General features: G+C 42.1%; 1 protein-coding gene across 18 annotated transcripts in view; it reads right to left on the bottom strand.

The window, feature by feature from the left end:
- Nucleotides 1-26,619, bottom strand: part of RIMBP2 (RIMS binding protein 2) — an 813,871-nt gene that overhangs the window by 99,611 nt on the left and 687,641 nt on the right. For 12 of the 18 annotated variants that reach the window (XR_012222753.1, XM_073557052.1, XM_073557055.1 and 9 more), the window contains 4 exons: nucleotides 17,300-17,770; nucleotides 15,244-15,390; nucleotides 4,869-5,027; nucleotides 221-922 (listed from right to left, as the gene is read on the bottom strand). Coding sequence is in view for 17 of the 18 variants with exons in the window: in XM_073557052.1 (XP_073413153.1) it covers nucleotides 221-922; nucleotides 4,869-5,027; nucleotides 15,244-15,390; nucleotides 17,300-17,770 (1,479 nt within the window). In the remaining variant the exon portion in view is untranslated. The remainder of the gene's footprint in view (nucleotides 1-220; nucleotides 923-4,868; nucleotides 5,028-15,243; nucleotides 15,391-17,299; nucleotides 17,771-26,619) is intronic. The other 6 variants (XM_073557062.1, XM_073557063.1, XM_073557057.1 and 3 more) reach the window with 1 other exon arrangement.

The following is a 26,619-nucleotide window of genomic DNA, read 5'->3' as shown; positions in this document are numbered from 1 at the left end:
AAACAAAAAGGACAGCTTGGCCTAAAAGCCTGTGAAGCATTGCTGATTAATAGATCTAAGGCGGAACATATTATGAGCAATCAGCAAACATATTCCAGATGGAAGCCCATAAAAATAATAAAAGAGGAATTAAAATAAATATATAAATACATTTTTTTTAAAAAGCGATCACACATGATTTTGCAAGCAGATGGCAAAAGGAGGTTTTTCTTTAACACACCAGAAAGTTTTCTGTGTCTCTGTGAGTAGGCCTTAGATCTGCTGTGTTACAGTTTTTCTGATATACATCTGATTTCCGGCATGGGGTGTCATTTTTATTTAAATCTCTGTCACATGGCAGCGGTTTGTAGTTTTCATTGTGCCACTTGGACTCATTATTGTTATCTACAAAGCCTGAACTGATATCATCAAAGTCCTCCTCCACGCTGCTTTGCCTGGTGAGGGTTTTCCTGCGAGTTAGCATTAGCTTTGGGTCTCTAGGACATACAGGATTTTCTTGCGGCTCCTGTGTAGTATTTCTAGCAATGGTGTTACAGCCTTTCCTGTAATGAAAACATGCTTCCTCCTCTTCACTTCCACAATCCAAGCCGCTGTCTGAGCTCCTGGAGAGAGTTCCAAGTTTGCTCCCTTGACATGCCAGATCATCTGAGCATGGAGGGGCCCCATTAAACCTACACTTTGAGTAACTCTGATGTCTCCCATCTGGACAACTAGCCCTTTGAGCTCTATTAGTTCTACCTATGGTTCCTCTTGCTCTATAAGCCATGCCTGCAGAGTTTCCTCTGTGCAGGACCTGAGAATGTTCTCCGCTTTCTTCCTCTGCCACTTCAGGAATACTGAACAGTTTTTTAAAATGAGGATGCTGAGGGGAATAATCCAGCTGCTCCTTTACAGAAGGCTCAGCGGCACTAGTCTTAGAGCGCTCCACAAGATAATACACAAGAGAACAGACCAACGACAAAGAGTTGAAAACAACAGCATCAAAAAAGTGTGAAAAACAAAGAAAAAAGAAAACATGGAAAGAGAAGTAGAGGAAGAGAAAGAAGAAAATAAAAACAGGGTTAGTTTTAGAGGCAATGGAAAACATAAGGCATGCAAGTTTACTCTGTGAAGGAAAGGTTCATGCTCTGAATGGGAATCTGTGAAAATAAAGACATGATTAGGAGCTCAGCTGTTGTCAGAGAATGTAAGATCAGTACAAACAATGAGAGCTTGGCATATCAATGCTATAGTAAGAATAGGTCCATGCAAGGGTAGATGCTGCACACAGACAGCCATTGTGACGCTTGGATGCAGCACACATTGGATGAGACTGGTTAGTGACTAATGCTAGTCGTAAAGCTTTCCATGGCAGCATTAGAGGCAAAAACTTCCCATTTATTAGATCACAAGCACAGCGACAATTAGGCAGTGTCGTCTGTCAAGCATTTTCTCTTTACTAGTCTCTGCCTACGGTGCATAATACAAAGTGCAATCATCTTCTGTGCTGGTAAATCCAAGGAAATAAACCTGCTAATAGCAACATGCACCAAAATATAGATTTTTGAATATTAAACATTCATAGCAAATTAACCGAAGACACACATTCAACTTCACCTGGAAAACATTGCTTATGTATAATACCTGTGACTACATGCAATGGATCAATAATCTTTTTTTTTTTTTATGACACTCTAAATTTTTACTTCAATATCTTTTTCCTAAAACTGTTACAGCTTGAGCAGGTAATTACAAAATAATAACACATATGAAAAGTGCACATATTTTTAGTGTTAAAATGTCTAGTACAATTTTTATTATCGAAAAACAACATCGTCACTGTACTCTTAAAAACTAGACAGTTCCTAACATGTCCGCACGGTGGCGCTGCAGCTCACTTCATTAAGTATGAATTCAAAATTCTGCTATAACAGAACCTGCACCTATGCGGATAGCTGGGTTCATTGCCTAATATACTGGCTGCATCATGTCAACTTCATAAAAAACTCTAGTCGATGTACTAAACTTTGTTTCCAGCAGTGATGCAGCAGCTGCGGGATAGAGAGGAAGGTTGCCCAGGGCCCTCTCACACAGCCAAGCCCACCCGAAGAGACCGTCAATCTTAACTGTAAAATGTGGATGCTATTGCTTTCTAGGGCACTCACCGAGGAAGTTATTATTTTCTAGGGAACATAAAGAGGGCATTTTACTATGTCAGACGCACAGTGGTAGGCATTATTTCTCTGTAGGGCACTAAGAGCCCTGTTTTTGTGCACAGAGCAAGCGACAGACTCAGCATTGAGGTATCAGCAAGATGGGGACTGGAAATGTGAGACGTCAAATGTGACTTTGTTATAAACTTGGCAGATGAGTCGTATTAGGAAAGAAGTTGGCATGGCGATCTGGGCAAGATGGAAAAGTCATGAAAAGTGAACAACTCTGTCAGGAAGAACGTCAGCTTTAAGTCACTATCTGTAACTGTACTGTAATCTCCTATATGTTCTGCAGGGATGGTATCTACCATTATGTTGTGTTTGGTGGAAATATCAGTCTCGGTCTTTGTATAGTGATTTTTTTCTGTAATAGCTCTGGCTTCTGCTGGGTTCCACCTATACCCACTATGATCTGGTGTGCCATCGTAGTTGTAAACATGGCTACTTAGATAGGGGCCCATTCACATGTTGTTTCCCCACTCTTTGCTGGACTCCTAGCTACACATCTGGCTTCCAGTATCGGGTTTGTGATACTTTCACATATTATCAAAAGTCTTGGTATACAACATTGATTTTGCAATCCTTATTGATTTTGACTAAAGTAAGTCAAAAGTATTGTGACCATGGTATACTGCCTGTGTGTGAATACAAAATAACACATGACCACAAAAATAACAAAAGTAACAATTTTTCGTGTATTTTCAGTCTCTACATATCATCGGTCATAGTCATCATTTTTTAAATACTCTCATTGTTGCTTTGCCTTGATAGCACCAAGATCCTAGCGAAGTGCTATTCTTAACTGAAGACACTGCTCCAGTTGCAAATGATGGTGGAACAGAAGCCCAAGGGTGCTTTTTACTACTGAATGTTGGCTTATTACTTTACAATTTTATGGAGGAATAAAGGAAAACTACGTTAGTTCTGCAAGAGGTCACAAAGGGGAGCATTAGCATTATGTGGGGGCACAAAGAGTGAATAATTATGTGGGGACACAAAGGTGAACATTACCATTGAATGGAGCAAAAGAAAACATGACTATTGTATTTGGGCACAAAGGGGAGTCTCACCATTGTGTGGGGGCAGAAAGAAGGCATTCCTGTGTAAGGAACTTAAAAGGGGGCATAGCTATTGTATGGGGACACTATTTTTGCATGGTGCATAGAACGAGGCTCCATTACTTTCCTGGGCACTATCAATGTAAAGTCAGGGAAGAGGATGAGTCGTGGCTAGAAGTCATTATGTTGGTCTGGACCAGATGGCATAAAAGATATAAGAAAATGTGAATGTCTCCAACAAGCCTATAAGTCACTGGATTTAATGAGAACCTGTCAGCAAACAATACAATGTTTACCTGCAGCCATAGTGGTAATCTACAGATAAATAACTTTTTAAATATGCGTTGCAGTGTCATTGGGAGTGCAGGCTGCTGTGACAAAATGACGTTATATTTTCCTTGCAGCGATTGGGACGGCACAGGGGCAATGAACAGCCAACGCTCACAACACAGTGAGTGCGGTGTCATCACTCCGCCTGTTCCTTAACTGAAGCGCTGTTCTGTGCGCACACGGTTTTTAGTGTAGTCAGGACTGTATGTAAAGTCAGTAACTATAGATTATTTTTTCCTATGTTCTATTCATTTCTACTTTCCTGCATCTTTAGAATGTGCAACTGGCATTCATGGAGAAAGATGGTGTGGTACGCTGTTGTTGCTTACATGTTTGCTGTTTTCTTCATCTATTGGGCCAATGCAATGGTAGTGGTTGGGAGGCCATGTTTTCACATGTGAGGGGACCTCTCTGTGCAAATTTCTACTGTACAAAACATTTAATTCAATTTACTGATCTGCATATATGAACGTGCCAAGCAATGAGGATTTCTGTGCAATGATCTCTTACTTGTATGTAAATGAACGAAGACTATGAAGGGCCTGACTCATCAAATCATCTATGCCAGTATTCTGGCATAAAAAGCTTTGAAAATTCACATAATGTTGATGTAACTCAAGGCTGCCCAAAAATGTTGTGATTTTTTTTTTTTGCTTTCTACGCCATTTTTGACAAGCTCAACTTAGTTGACAGAGCTGGAGAGGGTTGAAGGCATGGCGACTGCCACTCATCAAATACCTGACGGGCGGCAGCATTCTCCATACTATAAATCTTACCCCAGCAGGGTCTGGAGTAAGATTTTGGCAAGGGGCACACAGAGGTGCACACAAGACTTTCGATTCAAAAAGAGAAACGCGCTTCTCTATGAATCAGGAGTAACTGACTCCAGCACATCCCCTCATCAAGATCAGTGTGAACAATATCAGTCTTGTGAATCAGTGTCCAAAAGATGGAAAGAAGGCTGTCCCCTGAAATGTTACAGGGTTTAGTGGCTTCCAATAACATAACTTGCACTTATTCCACTTATGGACTTATTAATTACTTTTTTTTTTTCACTGACGGGTGTAGTTACATTATGAATATACAGTATACATAGTATGTCTTCTGTGCTATTTACATACACAAATGACAATACCTGTGTATACGTGTTCACTATCTAACTAGAGTACTAGTGTATAAAAGGGGGTCACCTACAGTACTTATGACAATCACCTATCAGTCTTCAAGTCTTAGCGTTAAACTCACCAAGATTTTGAAACTGAATCCAACTGCTTGGAAGTCCTCTTACCTTAAGGGCGTTGTGGGAAGTAACACTGACACGTCTCCGGCCTCCATCCTCTAGCTGCATTTCAGAATAAAGTTCCTCCTCGTCTTCTTCCAAGATGTCTGATAAATCAGAGCCCCTACTGCTTTCCGTATGATAGTCATCACCAGGGCAATAGTGTGGCTGTTCAGATCAAATAGAAAGAAACACATTTAGAATATGTCTATGATGGCTATGTTACAATGCATGCAGTAATAGTTCCGAGATGGAGAAAATTAAACAAAACGAGAATGATTTTCTGTAATACCATTATATAACAAGAGTTCATGCCAAAAATCACTGCATATTCTGTAGTTAAGTTTTATATGCTATAAACACGACCTAATGAAATCAAGAGGTTTATCCTCACTCTTCTGTATTTGGCTGTGTTAATAGGTTTATACTGTACATTTATGACCACTGTCATTTCAACAAACTTTGCATATATCAATAGTGTATGAGAATCAAATAAACCTTGTAGTATATCTTAACAGAGAGCTTAATTTCTTTTTCCACTTATAAAACACTCAGCATACTGAGAGACCAGTAAGATACAGGCAGATTGTGATGCAACTTTTAGAAATTTTATTTCAGTGCTGGATTCACAGCCTAACAGCTCAGTACTGCTGTACAAGTGTTCCATACTGAATCTGCTTCTGTGTGCTGCAGACAAAGAAAAAAAAGGAATTTCTGTGCGTGTCTTCTTTATAAGTGACATCATAACAGCTAGTTTCCACCCATTAGCTCAGAGACAACTGAAAATCAGAGATAGAGTTAACAGAGGGAAAAACTGGTGAAACATGCAGGATATAAGTCACATAAATGCCACAAACTGTTATTCCTCATGTACACACGACAGCTTATTATGAAAAGATACCTGAAACGACAGTTATATACTTGAAAGAAGATACCCAGTTGTGGGACTGTAAATTATATGTACCCTCTGGGTAATGCTTGTCATTAATAACTATTGTTTCACTCTATGCCCTCATACTGAGTGGGCCATTATACTCAGTGTGGGACTGGTATGGGCCTTCATACTGAATCTGTGGGCTATAAGGGGCCATTATACTGAATATGTGGGAATGGGGGGAAAGGGAGGACCCCCAGACTGAGTTAGGGACTACCCTTCTGAGTTAGGGACTCCCATACTGAGTGGGGGCCTCATACCAGTAGAATGGTGCGCTGTGGGGGTTCTCATTTTGTGTAGGGGGCTATGGTTATCCTTATACTGTGTGAGGGGCTTTGGGAGCCATTATACTTTGTGAGGGGCCATTATACTTAGTGTTGAACTGTGGGGCCATCATACTGAGTGGCGATTTGTCGGGGCCATTATACTGTATGAGGAGATGAGGGGGTCATTATATTGTGTGAAGGTCTGTGGGGGCCATTATACTGTGTAAGGGGCTGTGAATGCCTTCATACTGAGTAGGGTGCTGTGGGGGCCATTATATTCATTGAAGACCATCATACTGAGTGGAGGCCATGACACTGTGTGTGTTTGTGTTGGTAGACTATGGGGATATCATTCTGTGTGGTACTTTGGGGCATCATGGTGTTGGGGTATTATGTATTATACTGTATTAGTGGCACTGTAGGGTCATCAGACTTTGCTTAAGGCACTGTGGAGTATTCATACTGTACATATGGGTGAAACTGTGGGAAGGAGATTCATTGTGGGAATACCATACTCAGAGTGTATGTGGGTGAGGGCATTTTTGGAAGCATCATATTCTATAATTGCTATAAAGGGATATCGTTGGTAAGAACACTGACGGAGTAACATAATAGGCAGATAATTACTGTGTATCTGTCACAATATATGACCTTCTACTGGGCTATAAAAGTTGGGAGCTATAACTCCACCAAATAAATATTTATTTTATTTTTTTGTGGGGTGGGTTCAATTAAAACTTTTGTTATGGGACCCTGTGATTTCTATGTATGCCACTGCACCAGAGAGTTTGTTCACCTCGACATCACGCCTTCTGCTAAGTTGCAGACACAGACAATAGCTGAAACATGGAAGTAATTTGAAATTCACCTCCTGCTTCATCAGAGACTTAGACTTCTGATCTGTGTTTTCCCTCTGCTTTACAATCAGGGCCGGCTTTAGGGTGGAGCAAACTGAGCATTTGCCCAGGGGCCGCCAACCAATGGTGTGCCGCTATGGGGCCCGTGCCAGAGTCGGCCACGCCCGACATCGCACATTCAACTGTATAAACATCCTGGAGCCGACGCTCCCTCTCCCATCATTCCTCCTCTGCATCTGACGTCTCAGCAAAAGGGGCGCGATGACGTTACTTCATCGAGCCACACTGTGTCAGGCAGTTGACCTGTTAAGGGAATGCGCTGTGGAAAACAGATAGTGGAGCTGATGAGGAAACGCTATGTGGAGACTGAAGCAGCAGGGGATCAGGGAAAGGTGAGTATTGTATTTATTTTTAAAAATCAGTGAGTACATTGTGGGGTGGTGGTCATAATACTGTAGGACAATGGGGTGCATTATACTATATGTACTATATGGGGGCTGCATTATACTCTATCAAGGACTATGGGGTGCATTATACTGTATGGAGGACTATGCGTTGCATTATACTATATGAAAGACTAAGGGGAGTGTATTATACTATATGGAGGTCTATGGACAGTGTATTATAATATATGGAGGACTATGGGGCACATTATACTATATGGAGGACTATGTGGTGTGCATTACATTATATGACGGAATATGGGGCACATTATACTATATGGAGGATTATGGGACACAATATATGGAGGACTATGTGGTGTGCAGTATTTTATAGGAAGGACTATGGGGCACATTATACTATATGGAGGACTATGGTAAGTTCATTATAATATATGTAGGACTATGAGGTGTGCATTATACTATATAGAGAACTCTGGGAGGTGCATTATACAATATGGAGGACTATGGAAAGCATACTATGTGGAGGACTATGGGGTGCATTAAACTAAACAAACAAAATGTTGCCTATTCAATTGGTGATTGCATTGTTTATGCTGTAACAAAAATCATCATTCTCAGCAGCACATCTAACATAGTAACATAGTAACATAGTTATTAAGGTTGAAGGGAGACTTTAAGTCCATCTAGTTCAACCCATATCCTATCCTAACTTGCCCTAACATGTTAATCCAGAGGAAGGCAAAAAAAACCCATGTGGCAACAGTAAGCTTCACATTGGGGAAAAAAATTCCTTCCCGACTCCACATACGGCAATCAGACTAGCTCCCTGGATCAACGCAATATTAAGGAGACTAGTGTATATACCCTGTAATATTATACTTTTCAAGAAAGGCATCCAGTCCCTTCTTAAATTTTAGTAGTGAATCACTCATTACAACATCATATGGCAGAGAGTTCCATAGTCTCACTGCTCTTACAGTAAAGAATCCGCATCTGTGAGTATGCTTAAACCTTCTTTCCTCCAGACGTAGAGGATGCCCCCTTGTCCCCGTCACAGGTCTAAGAGTAAAAAGATCATTAGAAAGGTCTTTGTATTGTCCCCACATATATTTATACATTGTAATAAGATCACCCCTAAGCCTTCGATTCTCCAAACTAAATAACCCCAAGTGTAATAACCTGTCTTGGTATTGCAGACCCCCTAGTTCCCTAATAACCTTGGTCGCTCTTCTCTGCACCCGCTCCAGTTCAGCTATGTCTTTCTTATGCACCGGAGACCAGAACTGTACACAGTATTCTAAGTGTGGTCGCACTAGTGACTTATATAGAGGTAAAATTATGTTCTCCTCATGAGCATCTATGCCTCTTCTAATGCATCCCATTATTTTATTTGCCTTTGCAGCAGCTGCTTGACTCTGGCCACTAAATGTGAGTTTGTCGTCCACCCATACACCCAGGTCTTTTTCAGTGACTGTTTTGCCCAGTGTTTTACAATTAAGCACATAATTATACAACTTGTTCGTTCTACCCAAGTGCATGACCTTACATTTATCCCCATTAAAGCTCATTTGCCATTTATCAGCCCAAGCTTCTAGTTTACATAAATCCTCCTGTAATATAAAATTGTCCTCCTCTGTATTAATTACCCTGCAGAGTTTAGCGTCATCTGCAAATATTGAAAGTCTACTCTCTATGCCCCCTACAAGGTCATTAATAAATATGTTAAAAAGAAGCGGGCCCAAAACTGACCCCTGTGGTACCCCACTGCTAACCGTGACCCAGTCCGAGTGTGCTCCATTAATAACCACCCTTTGTTTCCTATCCCTGAGCCAGCTCTTAACCCACCTACACATATTTTCCCCTATCCCCATTGTTCTCATTTTATGTATCAACCTTTTGTGTGGCACCGTATCAAAAGCTTTTGAAAAGTCCATGTACACCACATCCACTGCATTCCCTTGGTCCAGTCCGGAACTTACCCCTTCATAAAAGCTTATCAGATTAGTCTGACAGGAACGGTCTCTTGTAAACCCATGTTGATATTGGGTCATAAGGTTATTCTTCTCCAGATACTCCAGTATAGTATCTCTTAGAAAACCCTCCAGGATTTTACCCACAGTTGAGGTTAAACTTACTGGCCTATAATTTCCAAGTTCAGTTTTTGTCCCCTTTTTGAATATTGGCACCACATTTGCTATACGCCAGTCCTGTGGTACAGACCCTGTTATTATGGAATCTTTAAAGATTAAAAATAGTGGTCTATCTATGACTGTGCTTAATTCCTGCAGTACTCGGGGGTGTATCCCATCTGGGCCCGGGGATTTGTCAATTTTAGTGATTTGTAGACGCCGCCGTACTTCCTGCTGGGTTAAGCAGGTGACATTTAATGGAGAATTTTTATCCCTGATCATGTTATCCGTCATGGGATTTTCTTGTGTAAATACTGTTGAAAAAAAGTCACTTAGCATATTGGCTTTTTCCTCATCCTCATCCACCATTTCACCCAGACTATTTTTAAGGGGACCAACACTATCATTTTTTAGCTTCTTACTATTTATGTAGTTAAAGAATATTTTGGGATTATTTTTACTTTCTCTGGCAATGAGTCTCTCTGTCTCAATCTTTGCTGTCTTGATTTGCTTTTTACAGAATTTATTTAATCTTCTGTATTTATTTAATGCCTCATCACTACCTACTTGCTTTAATTCTCTAAATGCTTTATTTTTATCTCTTATTGCGCCCCTTACAGCTCTATTTAGCCATAGTGGTTTCCTCCTATTTCTCGCATGTTTTTTCCCATACGGTATATATTGTGCACAGGTCCTATTCAGGATGCTAATAAACGTCTCCCATTTTCTTCGTGTATTTTTATGTCTCAGGATATCGTCCCAGTTAATTGCACCAAGATCATCTCTCATCCGTTGGAAATTTGCCTTCCTGAAGTTTAGTGTCCTTGTAACCCCTCTAATACACATCTTATTAAAGGATACATGAAAACTTATTAATTTGTGATCACTATTACCCAAGTGACCCTCAACCCTTACATTTGATATGCGGTCTGGCCTGTTGGTTAATATTAGGTCTAGCAGTGCCCCCCCTCTTGTTGGGTCCTGAACCAGTTGTGAAAGGTAATTGTCTCTCATCGTTGTCAGAAACCTATTACCCTTGCTGGAACTGCAGGTTTCGGTTCCCCAATGTATTTCAGGGTAGTTGAAGTCCCCCATAATAATGACTTCTCCTTGAGTCGCTGCTTCATCTATTTGCTTTATGAGGATATTCTCTGTAGCTTCCATTATTTTTGGAGATTTATAACAAACCCCTATCAGTAATTTATTATTTTTCTCCCCTCCCCTTATCTCTACCCACAGGGACTCTACATTTTCATTAGATTCATATATATTATCACGAAGGATGGGTTTTAAGGATGATTTTACATATAAACACAGGCCTCCCCCTCGCTTATTTGTTCGGTCATTTCTGAACAGACTATAGCCCTGTAAATTAACAGCCCAGTCATGGCTCTCGTCCAGCCATGTCTCAGATATCCCCACCATGTCATAATTATGTTCCAACAACATTAACTCCAATTCCTCCATTTTGTTGGCGAGACTTCTGGCATTAGTATACATGCACTTTATGTATCTCTCTGTACCTCTATTCTTTCTTAAATTATTAACTGTTCTAACCCCACCCCCATGCCACCTCCACCCCCAATGTCATTATTTGTGCCCAGGTCTCTATCTGCACTGTCTTCCCCTCCTATAAAAGGAATACCCTCCCCCCCGTCCCTAGTTTAAACACTCCTCCAACCTTCTAGCCATTTTCTCCCCCAGCACAGCGGCACCCTCCCCATTGAGGTGCAGCCCGTCCCTAGCGTAGAACCTGTAGCCAACTGAGAAGTCGGCCCAGTTCTGCAGGAACCCAAACCCCTCCTTCCTACACCAATTCCTGAGCCACTTATTAACCTCCCTAATCTCCCGTTGCCTCTCTGGCGTGGCATGTGGTACAGGAAGTATTTCCGAAAATACCACCTTGGAGGTCCTTGCTTTAAGCTTACAGCCTAATTCCCTGAAATCATCTTTAAGGACCTTCCACCTACCTCTAACTTTGTCATTTGTGCCAATGTGCACCATGACAGCTGGATCCTCTCCAGCCCCTCCCAAAAGGATGAAAACTGCAGATGTGCTGCTGATAACATGATATTGTATGGAGACAGACTGATCTATTAGTGATCACTCTGTTCCCATTATTCTTTGTCATTGTGTGTAAAGGGAACGGGAAACAAGCGACAACTTCAATATTGTCGATCCCGCTTGTTTAACGACCTGAACTCAGCACATGTAAAGGCAACCAAAACGTCCTTGGGTGATGGTGCGACATGTGAACATTTGTGGCCCCATATTAAACTTCTGCCTGGGGCACCATTTTGTGTACAACCGGCCCTGTTTACAGTGCTGTTCTTTTTGGAAAGATGGGCTGTTGTGTACAGCAACATCCTCACCAAGTACCTAAACTAAAAATCTAATTATCTATTTTAAATCAACGAGAAAAATATCAGTTACATTTACGAAGCCAACAAGCTTCGATGAAGGGGTATAGTGGACTTTCTCATAAAATTGAATTCCTCTCATCTGTACACAATGTGTCACTTTCACATAACATTTGCGTTTTCTTGCTTTGCCTTTTAATGTAGGTTCCAATATCTTAGTTTCAGTGAGAGGCATCTGTTGATAGGAACCTAAAATATTAAAGCTTCTTCCCAGAAACAAGTGTATAAATGCCTTCTAATGTCTCCCTACTGTGGTCTGTAAATGTGATTGTCAGACTAATCATTACTGCTTCCAGTTCATCATGATGCAGTGACTAATCACTAGTTAAAATCCTGACAAATGTTACATATTCCTAATTAAATTACACAATTATTACCAGAATAATTTGCCACAGATTAGGTTTCCTTTTCCCAGTTGCTTATCTTCAATAAATGTTTTAACAGACAGATGAAAAGGGGCAGATGTTTTACTTATTACATCTCAATGAACTGTATTTGTGGCCCTCAGAATGATTCTACATTTTAAAGAAGACATCAATCAGGAATCTGACTGTTTGCTCAAGACAAACACTACAGTGCAATGAGAGATGTCAAACTAAAGATTCACTTATGTGTAGGAGAACTGTATAATCAGCATTCCTATCTGATACATTATTGTTGTGTAAATTTACCAGTAGTAATAATGGCCATACATAGAAATCAAAGGGATCCAATAGAGGAAGTTCTAATTGCTCCTTGCCCCCTAAAAAATACCATTTTTTTTAGGGGGGGGTCACAAAAAAGCATATCTCACAACTTTGCAGCCCTTACAAAGTAATTTTTATCATATAGTATAATGCACCCCTCATACTCCTCCATACAGTATAATGTACCCCCATAGCTCTCCATATAGTATAATGCACTCTCCAGTAATCTATATAGCATAGTGTGCTCCTCATAGTCCTCCATATAGCATAATACACTCCTCATAGTCTTCCATATAGTATAACACACTCCCCATAGCCCTCCATATAGTATAATGAAACCCTTATAGCCCGCCATAGTCCTCCATATAGTGTAATGCACCCCCTATAGTCCTCCGCATAGTAAAATGCACCCCATATAATCGTCCATATAGTATAATGCACCCCCTATAGTCCTCCATACAATATTGTGGTCATCACAATGTACTCACTGATTTAAAAATAAATAATAATACAATATTAACCTCTCCTCCTCATTTCCCCACTGCTCCACTCTCTGCACCAAGCGTACTGAAGGGTTGTCTTCACTGCTCAGCACAGCAGGCTTGATATAGTAACATGATTGTGCGAGCTGTGCTGAGACGTCAAGCTCTAACATGCCAAGGGAGAATGATGGGGTAGGGAGAGAATCGCTCTCTCTTTCATCATAGCTTTCAACTGTATCTGAATCCAGGATGCCGATACAGTTGAACTTGCGATAACAGGCTGGGAGCCTGGTGCCAGCGCTGGCACTGGCCCCATAGTGGCTGCATGGCCTGCCCCATTGGTGTTATACCACTGGTAGTAATCTGAGGATAAAAGGGCAGCAGTGTTATATAGCCACATGCTCCACTGTGCATGAATATAATACCGAATATGCTATGCAGCATAGCTCCAGTCACATGAATTCAGCCCCTTTATTTTCAGAATTGATGGGGGTTCAAGAGGTTACAACGCCACTGATCAAAAAGCGATAGCTTATTCTAGCAATTTGTATATGCAACATACTGTATATAACATGATTTTTGCTTTGAGATTTTTAAGCTAAACTGTAAAATATTGGTGACAGAGATGACCTGAGAATGATCAGGACCGTCCAGCAGTGACGTCACTTTAACATTACATAACTGCTGTAGCTAATCACTGTGATCATTGGTGATGCTGATGTAGATTGCCCCGAAATGCTGAGTCTGGTGACTGGCTGCAGTGATAAAGTGATGCCACTGTGACATCATCGTTGAAGTCTTATCATTGAAGAATGGGCACAGCAGTGGAGTGCTGGAGCAGCAGCAGGTACATCTGACTGTTATTTCCATATATAGGAAGCTTATTGAATAATCAAATTAAAATAACATTAAAAGCAATGTCAGATACGTCTACTCATTAGGGATCTTGATAAACATACAACCCAAACCCATTTCCTAGAATGTAGGATGGGTAACACTACACATAATGAATAAACATACTGATCCCATTGTTGCTAAACCATAGACAAGATCAAATAGTGTCTTACACAAAAATATTAAAAAATAGATTTTTATTGAAAAATATCATTAAAATTCATACAAGAAAAATTTATACATTGGTGCCTCAAACCAGACAGCATGGAGGAGTTAGATTGAGGGGAACAACCACACTTCACAAGGATCAGGGCTTCATGCTTTATGCACATATTACCAAAAAATAATTTTTTTATGTTCAAAATATTGCACAAAATATGTTGAATAGACTAATAGAGCTCTGAATACACAGTCAATGACGCAAAATGCTAGAATAATTGGCAAAAGGTGCAAATGCAAAATTCACAGTATATTAGTAACCTCCATATGACCAGAGCCACTATCTGAGACATATCATGCACCTCTAGCCTCCAAAAGAGAGCCCATGCAGCACTCAATCTAGCTGCATAGCCACAAAAGAGTGAAAAATCCCATTTCAATTGCTCCTACCCGAGATGGTGGTCCCCACCGAATGAACTGTCTAGTGACAAGCTGATCCTCCAGACCCCGACACGCGTTTCGCACGGCAAGTGCTTCTTCCTGGGGTTTTTTTCACTCTTTTGTGGCTATGCAGCTAGATTGAGTGCTGCATGGGCTCTCTTTTGAAGGCTAGAGATGCATGATATGTCTCAGATAGTCGGCTCTGGTCATATGGAGGTTACTACTATACTGTGAATTTTGCATTTGCACCTTTTGCTAATTATTCTAGCATTTTGAGTCATTGACTGTATATTCAGAGCTCTATTAGTCTATTCAGCATATTTTGTGTAATATTTTGAACATAAAAAAATTATTTTTTAGTAATATGTGCATAACGCATGAAGCCCTGATCCTTGTGAAGTGTGGTTGTTCCCCTCAATCTGACTCCTCCATGCTGTCTGGTTTGAGGCACCAATTTATAAATTTTTCTTGTATGAATTTTAATGATATTTTTCAATAAAAATCTATTTTTTTAATATTTTTGTGTAAGACACTATTTGATCTTGTCTATGGTTTAGCAACTATAAGATCAGTATGTTTATTCATTAGGGATATACATCGAATTACGTTTAAACCTGGCCTGCAGTCAATCGGCATTGTTGTTTTACCGGAAATACTAGATGCCTTGTTCTTTTTTCAGTATTTTGTGGTCTTTTCACACTTCCGAAATTACCTGCTTCCCGAGCTCTGAGCCTTTTAGGAACTCATCAACAGAAGCTCCTTTTCTTTTAATGTGCGGAGAATCATAGCCATCCTCTTCTTCATCCGAGTTATCATGTACTGCATTACTCCTCTCACAGAACAGGTTCCTCTTCTCATTCTGAGGTGGGTGAAACGGAATATAAACTAAGAGCATATGTAACAGTAAAGGCTCATTCAGATGTCAGTGCAAATTAGTCTGAGTTCAGAACGTAATGCACGGACTGGCTGCGAGTCTCCAGACCCGAACGAGACAGCTTCATACTGTAGAAATATATGAAGCTGTCACGCTCAGTTCAGAAGAGCTGCAGCCAGCTTGTACATTCGAAGTCCGTGCTCACACCGATTGGCACGGACATCTAAATGATGAACCTGAATAACGTTGGATTACATCACTTATAGTAACACTAGATGGAGGCTATCGCATCAGGAGGGTGGTAATGTCACGATGGGGGCAGGCTTTGCAGTGTTGAGAATCTCTCCCCCCATGTGCTCACCCATCTATCCACTCTCTTTCCCCATGTGCTGACTTCTCCCATCTGTGCTCTCTTCTTTGACCTGTCTACCCCATGTGCTATTGTCTGCTGTCTCCTTCCTGTGCTGTGTTCTTCCCTCATGTGCTGTCCCGGTTGAGCTGTCTCCCCCTGTGCTATGTCTGTCTCACCCCTGTGTGCTTTCTCTCTCCCTCATCTGCCGTCTTCTCATGACATCTCTTGTTTGACCTGTGTACCCCATCACTAAACAGTCAGTGCGCAGCATGTCAGGAGGAATTTCTATTTAAAGGGGTTTTCCAACAAACGAACGTTCATTTAAAAAATTGTCTATGACTGACCATGTACAGAATATACCACAGCTCCTGGGCAGCTGAGGAAGCAAAAGATAATACTGACATTACAGCAGGAGATCGCAGAGGATACATTTTATGAGGTAAAATATTGTTTAAAAACAGTCAGTGAAATATTTTATCTCACAAAATGAATCCTCTGTGATCCCCTGCTGTAATGTCAGTATTGTCTTTTGCTTCCTCCCCTGCCCAGGAGATGTGGTATGCTCTGTACATGGTCAGACACAGACAATTTTTAAAATGAACTTTCGTTCATGGGAAAACCCCTTCAATGTGACCGGCTTCCTCTACCTGTAGACATGTCACGCATCTGCCACCGGGATCAGCCGAATGATTCACTGCGCCTGCGTGGAATTCGCGCAGGCACAGAGTGACGGTGTTCCGCTGGTGGTAACACGCAAGAGGCTGCGTGAGTTTGATTGTATGAGTGTGAGAGTGTGTAAGTGTATGTGTGTAAGTGTATGAGTGAGAGTGAGTGTATGAGTGTGACTTTGAGTGTGTGGTGCGTACGGCATATAGAGTGTTTGTGTGTGTCTGGTGCAACGGTGTTCCGCTGGTGGTACCACGTAAAAGGTAGGTACCAGCAGCAGTTTCCATATTGAGACACCCATCACTTGGGTGTCCCAATATGGCAGTCGGTGAACTTCCTCCGCTTGGAATTCTGGGATACGGTGACATCTGGACAGAACAGGAATTGAAAACATTACAGGCAAGTATATAAATAGATAGATCTTTCAACACTGTGAAATTAAAATCCAGCTCACCATGATCTGCCTCTTGAGGGTATTTTGAGCATGGAAACTCCTTGTCAAGGCATGGAGAATGCAGAAATGAGGAAAATCCAGCTCCACAAACGGTGATTCTTTTTGTTCACACGAATGTTCATGATTAAGGATGCGTAGATATATGAAGCGCGTTAATACCACGTGTCATGTAAAACCATTTTGCTGACTCCATATGTCCTCCAAGTATTTTATGTGAATAAAAAGAATCACTTTTCGTGGAGATGGAGTTTCCTCATTTCTGCATTCTTTCACACTGCCTTATTCCATATATTCCACATGCTCAGTGCACTGTAATACAAGAATTGTTAAACTCTCTATGTACAGAGATAGAAAATTTGTAGAGTAAGTAACGCAAAAATAAAAACCTAAACGAAAATCACTGAAGATAATGCATACTTTACCCTGCTACTCTCTGCAACTCTTTGCGCAGCTTCTCTCGCCATTGCTTTGGCCATTGTGTTCGATATGGGTGCACCTTGAGGTTGTGGAAGTATCCGCTGAGGAGATGGAGATCTTCTACCATGACCTGGACTATGAAAATTTGATAGTGGGGGTTCCAATGTATGCCCATGAATGGGAGAAACCAAATGGGAATGGTCCCAAGCATCATCCAGTTTTCTGTGTGAACACACATGTTCATCTTTGGTATCTGGCATACCAGCACGAGCTAATGGCTTGCCTTTGGACATAGTCCTTGGATGTTGTTGGGCTGGAGTCATCAGTAAATCTGATGGAATGAGAGCAGTGCAGGAGTCTTCAGATTCCCCTTGTGCCGACAAGGTCCTCACTGTAACTTCCTTGGCATCTAAGTTGAGTATTTTCATGAGGTCCACCACAATGTTTTCAGCTGCGGGAAACACAACTTCTGCCACCTGTACTCAAAGACAGAAAAAAAAGAAGGTTTAAAGGTAAAAATACAAGTTACAATATCATTTCATAATTGTTACTGGCAAACTCAAGTTATCTTTTACTGGAGAAGGAAGGTTGGACTTTTCATGGAGATAAAAATAAAGACATGAATAATTAAGACATAAGTGATTATGTACAAAGCAAGGGTGCGGATCTACATAAAACATATGTCAAAGGGGTTTCCCAGCCTTGGGGTTCAAATCTGCAATCACTCAATGTGACTGCAGACAGTGAATCTTCACTGTATTGAGAGAGGCCGCTAACGTCTAGAGAGCTTGTGACCTCATGCACACAAATCACATACTTTTGTTCATGTCCCTGCCCGCTCCTGGTGCCAGCACTTGAAAATCCTCAAGCACACACTGCATGCTGTGAGAATTTACAAGTGTGCAGTCACATAGAGTGACTGAAAACTTGTATCCTAAGGCCGGACAAAGCCAGTTGTCTCCAATCATTGACTATCCAGTTGTTGTAAAGCTACAACTCCTAACATGCACTGACAATTGCAGAGCTACCAGTCCAAGCTTTTACTTTTCTAGCACATAGTCCCCAATTCATTAATACTGGAGTTTGTACGACAGTCTTATTGAGAGACGTGCAGGAATAAGACATGTCTAATTTATTAAGAGAAAAACACTACTTAATGAATGCATCTTATCAGTGTAGAAACATTTCTGATATAAGGAACACCGCCACTTTTGATGAATTTGTTGTGTGGGCGTTGCCATGTCCCATTCCACCCCTGCTCCTCCCCATCTCCGCACATTTTGGCAGAGCTGCCCATAAACTGTTGTGAAAACGCTAAGAGGATGAAAAAGAATTCTGACACAAACATTATGATAAAACTGGGCATTAGTTTATAAATGGTACACCACAATATAACTGATGCAAATACTTACAGCGGCATGTAAAAGTTAAGTTTGGGCACCCATGGTCAAAATTACTATTATTGTGAAGAGTTAAGCAAGTTGAAGATGAAATGATTGATAAAAGTGTTAAAGATGACACATTTCCTTTGTGTTTTAGGCAATATATACAGTATATATATGTGTATATATATCTATATATACACTAGCTGAAGAGCCCGGAGTTGCCTGGGTATAGTAACCAACTGTGGTTAGTTATAACAAATTATAATGATTATATTGCACATAAAAACATTTCACATCATATATTCAACACTACAGATTTGCAACACAAATTAACTAAACGATTACCCAAGTATCCTCTCCTGTGTGATACTTTCTGCTGAGCTGTGTATCTAATCCTATCATGTGTTACTGACTGCTCAGCCGTGTATCTAATCCTCTCCTGTGTGATACTGACTGCTGAGCAGTGTATCTAATCCTATCATGTGTGTTACTGACTGCTGAGCCGTGTACCTAATCCTATCCTTTGTGATACTGACTGCTGAGCCATGTATCTAATCCTATCATGTGTGATACTGACTGCTGAGCTGTGTATCTAATCCTCTTCTGTGTGATACTGACTGCTGAGCCATGTATCTAATCCTATCATGTGTGTTACTGACTGCTGAGCCGTGTACCTAATCCTATCCTTTGTGATACTGACTGCTGAGCCATGTATCTAATCCTATCCTGTGTGATACTGACTGCTGAGCCATGTATCTAATCTTATCATGTGTGTTACTTACTGCTGAGCCGTGTATCTAACCCTATCCTGTGTGATACTGACTGCTGAGCCATGTAGCTAATCCTATCCTGTGGCCGTGTATCTAACCTTATCCTGTGTGATACTAACTGCTGAGCCGTGTATCTAATCCTATTCTGTGTGATACTGACTGCTGAGCCGTATATCTAATCCTCTCCTGTGTGATACTGACTGCTGAGCAGTGTATCTAATCCTATCATGTGTGTTACTGACTGCTGAGCCGTGTACCTAATCCTATCCTTTGTGATACTGACTGCTGAGCCATGTATCTAATCCTATCATGTGTGATACTGACTGCTGAGCTGTGTATCTAATCCTCTTCTGTGTGATACTGACTGCTGAGCCATGTATCTAATCCTATCATGTGTGTTACTGACTGCTGAGCCGTGTACCTAATCCTATCCTTTGTGATACTGACTGCTGAGCCATGTATCTAATCCTATCCTGTGTGATACTGACTGCTGAGCCATGTATCTAATCTTATCATGTGTGTTACTTACTGCTGAGCCGTGTATCTAACCCTATCCTGTGTGATACTGACTGCTGAGCCATGTAGCTAATCCTATCCTGTGGCCGTGTATCTAACCCTATCCTGTGTGATACTGACTGCTGAGCCGTATATCTAATCCTATTCTGTGTGATACTGACTGCTGAGCCGTGTATCTAATAGACGATAACAACATAGAAATGATAAGAATAATAGGCCTCAGTAACCACAACTGTCTACAAAGAAAACTGTTGCTGATAGCAACTAATCACAGCTCATTTTTCATCTGTTAAACAGCTCTGGGACAGGGTGGCGAGTTTTGAGTGGCGACTTTTGTGTTTTGACCTTTATGTGGCGAGGTTGGTGTATGTGTGGTGAAATGTGTGCTGAGGGTGGTATATGTGTTGAAGCACGTGGTAGTGTGTGGCGCATTTTGTGTGTGTGTTCATATCCCCGTGTGTGGTGAGTATCCCATGTCAGGGCCCCACCTTAGCAACTGTACGGTATATACTCTGTGGCGCCATCGCTCTCATTCTTTACGTCCCCCTTGTTCACATCTGGCAGCTGTCAATTTGCCTCCAACACTTTTCCTTTCACTTTTTCCCCATTATGTAGATAGGGGCAAAATTGTGTTATGAATTGGAACGCGCGGGGTTAAAATTTCGCCTCACAACATAGCCTATGACACTCTTGGGGTCCAGACGTGTGACTGTGCCAAATTTTGTGGCTGTAGCTGCGACAGTGCGGATGCCAATCCCGGACATACACACATACACACCCACATTGAGCTTTAGGCTGTGTGCACACGTTGCGGATTCTGCTGCGTTTCTGCAGCGGTTTTGGCCCTGCAGAAACGCAGCAGTTCCGCAGACATGGTACAGTACCATGTAACCCTATGGCTTTTCAAAACCGCTGTGTTCACGCTGCAGATTTTTCCATGCGGTTTTGCTGCGGTTTACAAACTGCAGCATGTCAATTGTTTGGGCGGTTTCCGCAGCGGTTTCACACCTTTAACATAGTAGAGCTGTTAAACCGCAGGCTAAACCGCAGGCAAACCGCAGGTCACTTTACCTGCGGTTTTACCTGCGGATCCGCGCAGAAAAACCCGCAGGTGAATCTGCAACGTGTGCACATAGCCTTATATATTAGATATACACAAGGCGGGCCATTTATATGGATACACCTAAATACAATGGGAATATTTGGTGATATCAACTTCCTGTTTGTGGCACATCAGTATATGGGAGGGGGGAGACTTTTCTAGATGGGTGGTAACCGTGGCGGCCATTTTGAGGTCGGCCATTTTGGATCCAACTTTATTTTTTCCAATGGGAAGAAATGCTAGTCTAAGGGGGTCAGATTCCTTGTAGGAATGCTCGGACCTGACACCCATAATGTGGTGGTGCACCATCTTGCTGGAAAAACGCAGGGAATGTGCCATATTCAGTGCATAAAGAGGGCAACACATCAGCATGTAGCAATTTCAGATATCCAGCGGCATTGATGTTTCCATTGATGAAGAATGGTCCCACTATCTTTGTACCCCATATATCACACCATACCATCAATTATGGGTGTCAGGTCCGAGCATTCCTACATGAACAGTTTCCTGGAAAGTGGATTGGTTGTTGTGGGTCAGTTGAATGGCCACCAAGGTCTCCCAAACTGATCCCCTTAGACTTTGATCTTTGGGGTCATCTGAAGGCAATTGTCTATGCTGTGAAGATACGAGATGTGCAGCATCTGAAACAACAGATACTGGAAGCCTGTGCTGGCATTTCTTCTGCGGTGTTGCTATCAGTGTGTCAAGAATGGGATAAGAGGGTTGCATTGACAATACAACACAATGGGCAGCACTTTGAACACATTTTATAAGTGGTCATAAACTTGTAAATAACTCATGAAAGAATAAAACTATGTTAAAACCAAGCACACCATTGTTTTTCTTGTGAAATTCTTAATAAGATTGATGTGTCACATGACTCGCTTCCCATTGGAAAAATAAAGTTGGATCCAAAATGGCAGACTTCAAAATGGCTGCCATGTTCACCACCCATCCTGAAAAGTTCCCCCCTCCCATTTACTAATATGCCACAAACAGGAAGTTGATATCACCAACCATTCCCATTTTATTTAGGTGTATCCATAAAAATGGCCCACCCTGTATAGTGAGGCAGTGACTGGGGTCACATGTAAAGGTCACTGTGTGTTCCCCCTAGGAAGCACACAAAGGCGTATTGAGGTCATGGGAGTGCATTGTAGTCACAGGTGTAGCTGTGATTGCATCGCAGAATAAAAGTGAGTATTGGTCTTTGTCAAGGGCCGGGACATGTAGCAGTCAACTATCCTCTGACATCTGAACCCATGGACTGCAGGTATACTTGTCGTGTGTCTATGTATGCCCAGCCAGTCTGTACCGCCACTACGGGCACTGCCGGTGGCAATCCGCAGCTGTGTCGGGTACTCGTCAACGGGTGCCAAACGGACGCTCTCCTGGACTTGGGGAGCATAGTGACTTTGGTCCATGGGTCCCTTGTTGCCGGGGACAACCCCAAAAGGATGGAAAGTGGAGGTGATGGGTATCCATGGGGAAATTCGGAAGTACCTGACCGCAGAGGTTAATTTTTCCACACCATGTGGGGACATAAAACGTGGTGGAGTGGTGAAGACCCTTCCATATGGGATTGAGTTGGGAAGAGACTTGCCCCTGTTCTGGTCCCTGTGGGAGACCAGGGTTAACCCTCCCAAGGTAAATGCTATTCGGGGCGCAGGACCTGAAGATTCTGAGTCAGGGATACCTGGCATAGGGGTGGCCAACCTAGGGACAGACTGTAACTCCGATAGGCTTCCCCTAGAGTCATTGGCAGGAAAAGTCGAGGAGACCCCACCAAACCCTGAGCTGGAAAGGTCTCCTGGTTAGATCAGGACAGTCCAGTTCTAGGAACCCACGCAGAAATGCGTGAATACAAAGAAAGCCTGGAGAAACCGGGAGCGTGTGGTCGCGGAGGATACTAGGTAAAATGGATAGCATTTTCGCTAGACAGCAGCATCGGGAAGCTTCAGTTCGGTTGCGATGTGGTATGGATGTATGCCTTGAGTTGCCTTGGCGGACCTCGGCATTTTGGCGGGACGTAGTCACCGAGGCATGGGTAAGGGTACGGAGGAAACAGTACCAAGGGCCCGAAGGCATGTACTTAGGTTACGGGATGCGGGGTTAGTGAACCCCAAATAAACCGGGTCGAGGCTACCCGAAACTGGCCCAAGTCTACTGTCAGTCAGAAAAGGGGGCATGTCATCTGCAATGGAGAACGGGGAGGTGATTGGTCACGTAACGAAGTATGGGGGAGAAATGCAAAGGGGAGGGATGCTTGCGTCAACCGATGGTTCCAGTCCCTACTTTGGTTTCTCAGTACAGTGTCGGGTGGGGGTGTCACAGAGTCATGCGGATGCCCTGTCACGCGCCCATGTGGGGTGACAAGTATTCAACCCCACAGTTTTGAACTGAGGGGGGTTTGTGAGACACTGACTGGCGTCACATGTAAGGGTTGCTGTGTGTTCCCCCCCAGGATGCGCACGGAGGTGTATTGAGGCCATGGTAGTGTATTTGAACAACGAAAGAGTTCAGAAGAGCTAATATCTCCAAAGAAATACATTAATGATTTTCTTTGAAGGGTACCATGTACCTATATGTATTTCTTTGGAGATATATGCTCTTCTGAGTTCTTTCGTTGTTCATCTGTGTTTTATGGAGAGTATCTCACTAATTCATTATGCTTTTATTATTGATCTTGAATCCTAGCTATGCTTTCATGGTAGTGCATTGCAGTCACAGGCATAGCTGTGTTTGTAATGCAGAACAGAAGTGAGTATAGGTCTTGGACAAGCTATTTGTCCAAGGCAGATTTAAGGAAACCTGCTGGGTTTTTCAAACAGACTACGGGATGGTAGTGGGGCAGTCTGTTTCTTTCACTGGTCTAGGTTTTCCACGTGGCCAATGGCCACAGATTGCACTTAAAAGCCCTGCAGTAAAAGGTTTGGGTGTGTTAGGGTCAGAGTCAGTTTGCCTTTTGCAAGTGTGCAGAACAGAAGGCTCTGCAGAGCTCCACCTGTGTGAGGCAACACAGGCAAGTGGAGCAACCGGTCTCTGAGGTGGACTGTCTTATGCTTAGCAGTGGACTGGAAGTAGATGCTCCTGTGCCTGGCTGTGATCCAGAGGTGGACTGGCGTGTTTATCAACTGCTTCTGAAGGATATGTTTCCTGGCTGTGATCTGGATGATATTGTGTGCTGTGTGTTTATGTGAGTTTTGAACATTAAAAGATACTTTTGTTTTGAAACTTTGCTGGGTCACTGCACAGTGTGCATACCGCTGCACTACTATATATATATATACTAGCTGAAGAGACCGGCGTTGCCTAGGCATAGTAACCAACTGTGGTTAGTTATAACAAATTATAATGATTATATTGCACATAAAAACATTTCACATCATATATTCAACACTACAGATTTGCAACACAAATTAACTAAACTATTAACCAAGTATTGATAGTATTTTATTATCAACTCATTCAAGAGCCTTTTGATAAACAACATTTTTGGTTTTTCCTTTTGGTGCAAAGATGTGTGTTCATATCCCCGTGTGTGGTGAGTATCCCATGTCAGGGCCCCATCTTAGCAACTGTACGGTATATACTCTTTGGCGCCATCGCTCTCATTCTTTAATTCCCCCTTGTTCACATCTGGCAGCTGTCAATTTGCCTCCAACACTTTTCCTTTCATTTTTCCCCATTATGTAGATAGGGGCAAAATTGTTTGGTGAATTGGAATGCGCGGAGTTAAAATTTTGCCTTACAACATAGTCTATGACGCTCTCGGGGTGCAGGCCTGTGACTGTGCCAAATTTAGTGGCTGTAGCTACGATGGTGCAGATGCCAATACATACATACACTTTTTCCCCATTATGTAGATAGGGGAAAAATTGTTTGGTGAATTGGAACGCACGGGGTTAAAATTTCGCCTCACAACACAGCCTATGATGCTCTCGGGGTCCAGACCTGTGACTGTGCCAAATTTTATGGCTGTAGCTACGACGGTGCAGATGCCAATACATACACTTTTTCTCCATTATGTAGATAGGGGCAAAATTGTTTGGTGAATTGCAACACGCTGAGTTAAAATTTCGCCTCACAACATAGCCTATGACACTCTCGGGGTCCAGACGTGTGACTGTGCAAAATTTTGTGGCTGTAGCTGCGACGGTACGGATGCCAATCCCAGACATACACACATACAAACACACAAACATACACACACACATTGAGCTTTATATATATTTTTCATATGTTTAGTGTGACTCCAGCCTAAAGGTGTGTGATATTATCTTTCAGAGCGCGTCATGGCCATATAAAAAGTTTGAGGGGATGGATCGTTCTGACAGATGCCCTTTAAATATATAAATAGCTATCTGAAGAGCCCGGCGTTGCCTGGGAATAGTAACCAATTGTGGTTAGTTATAACAAATTATAATGATTATATTGCACATAAAAACCGTGCATCTAATCCTATCCTGTGTGATACTGACTACTGAGCCGTGTATCTAATCCTATTCTGTGTGATACTGTCTGCTGAGCAGTGTATCTAATACTATTAAGTAAAAAAAGGAGAGAAGCCAGCGCTGCTTGTGGTCAAAAAGCAATACATAAAGTGCATATGCACATATTAATTTCTAGCTGTATTCAAAATGAGATATTTTGCAAAAAATTGATCAATCATTTGAGCCACCCCGCGGCGCCAAGGCAATCTCATGTGGGGCAGTCCTAATCTACGTTAATTATATTCGCTGTGCCATTGCGGCCTCCTACATGCATTAAAAGCAAGACCATATTGAATGCAGTCTGTACCTGAAACATTTCTGAATCACTCTCATGGAGCCAGAAAGAGCAAGTGCAGATAAAGGCCAACCAGGTCTGGATATAGACATCTCACGTTTAACCTCCACACCTGCCTGACCAGCAAACACAGATGAAGGGCGATACAGGTCCAGATACAGGTGCATAAATAAATAGAGCTTGGGGCAGGGCAGGGCTGCTGTGTGTGCACAGCAGCCTAGATCAATCACAGTGAACACAGAAAAAACGGCGAACATAACCCAGCGCGCACGGCAATAGTGGCAGTCAATCACAAACCAACATCAAGTAAAAAAAGGAGACAAGCCAGCGCTGCTTGTGGTCAGAACGCAATACATAAAGTGCATATGCACATATTAATTTCTAGCTGTATTCAAAATGAGATCTTTGGCAAAAAATTGATCAATCATTTGAGCCACCCCTCCGCGCCAAGGCAATCTCATGTGGGGCAGTCCTACTCTACGTTTTTTATATTCGCTGTGCCATTGTGGCCTCCTAAATGTATTAAAAGCAAGATCATATTGAATGCAATCTGTACCTGAAACATTTCTGAATCACTCCCTGTATCGCCCTTCATCTGTGTTTGCTGGTCAGGCAGGTGTGGAGGATAAACCTGAGATGTCTATATCCAGACCTGGTTGGCATTTATCTGCACTTGCTCTTTCTGGCTCCATGGGAGTGCCGGATCTGATTATTTGGCTGCAAAGCGAGTATCCCTTACCTTAAAGACAAGCGCTACCTTACAC

The sequence above is a fragment of the Dendrobates tinctorius genome, unplaced genomic scaffold (assembly GCF_039654945.1).
Source record: "Dendrobates tinctorius isolate UK_male_01 unplaced genomic scaffold, ASM3965494v1 ptg000243l, whole genome shotgun sequence".
Lineage (NCBI taxonomy): Eukaryota > Metazoa > Chordata > Amphibia > Anura > Dendrobatidae > Dendrobates > Dendrobates tinctorius.
The sequence above is the reverse complement of the archived record's forward strand: the minus strand, read 5'-3'. Positions and strand labels throughout refer to the sequence as shown.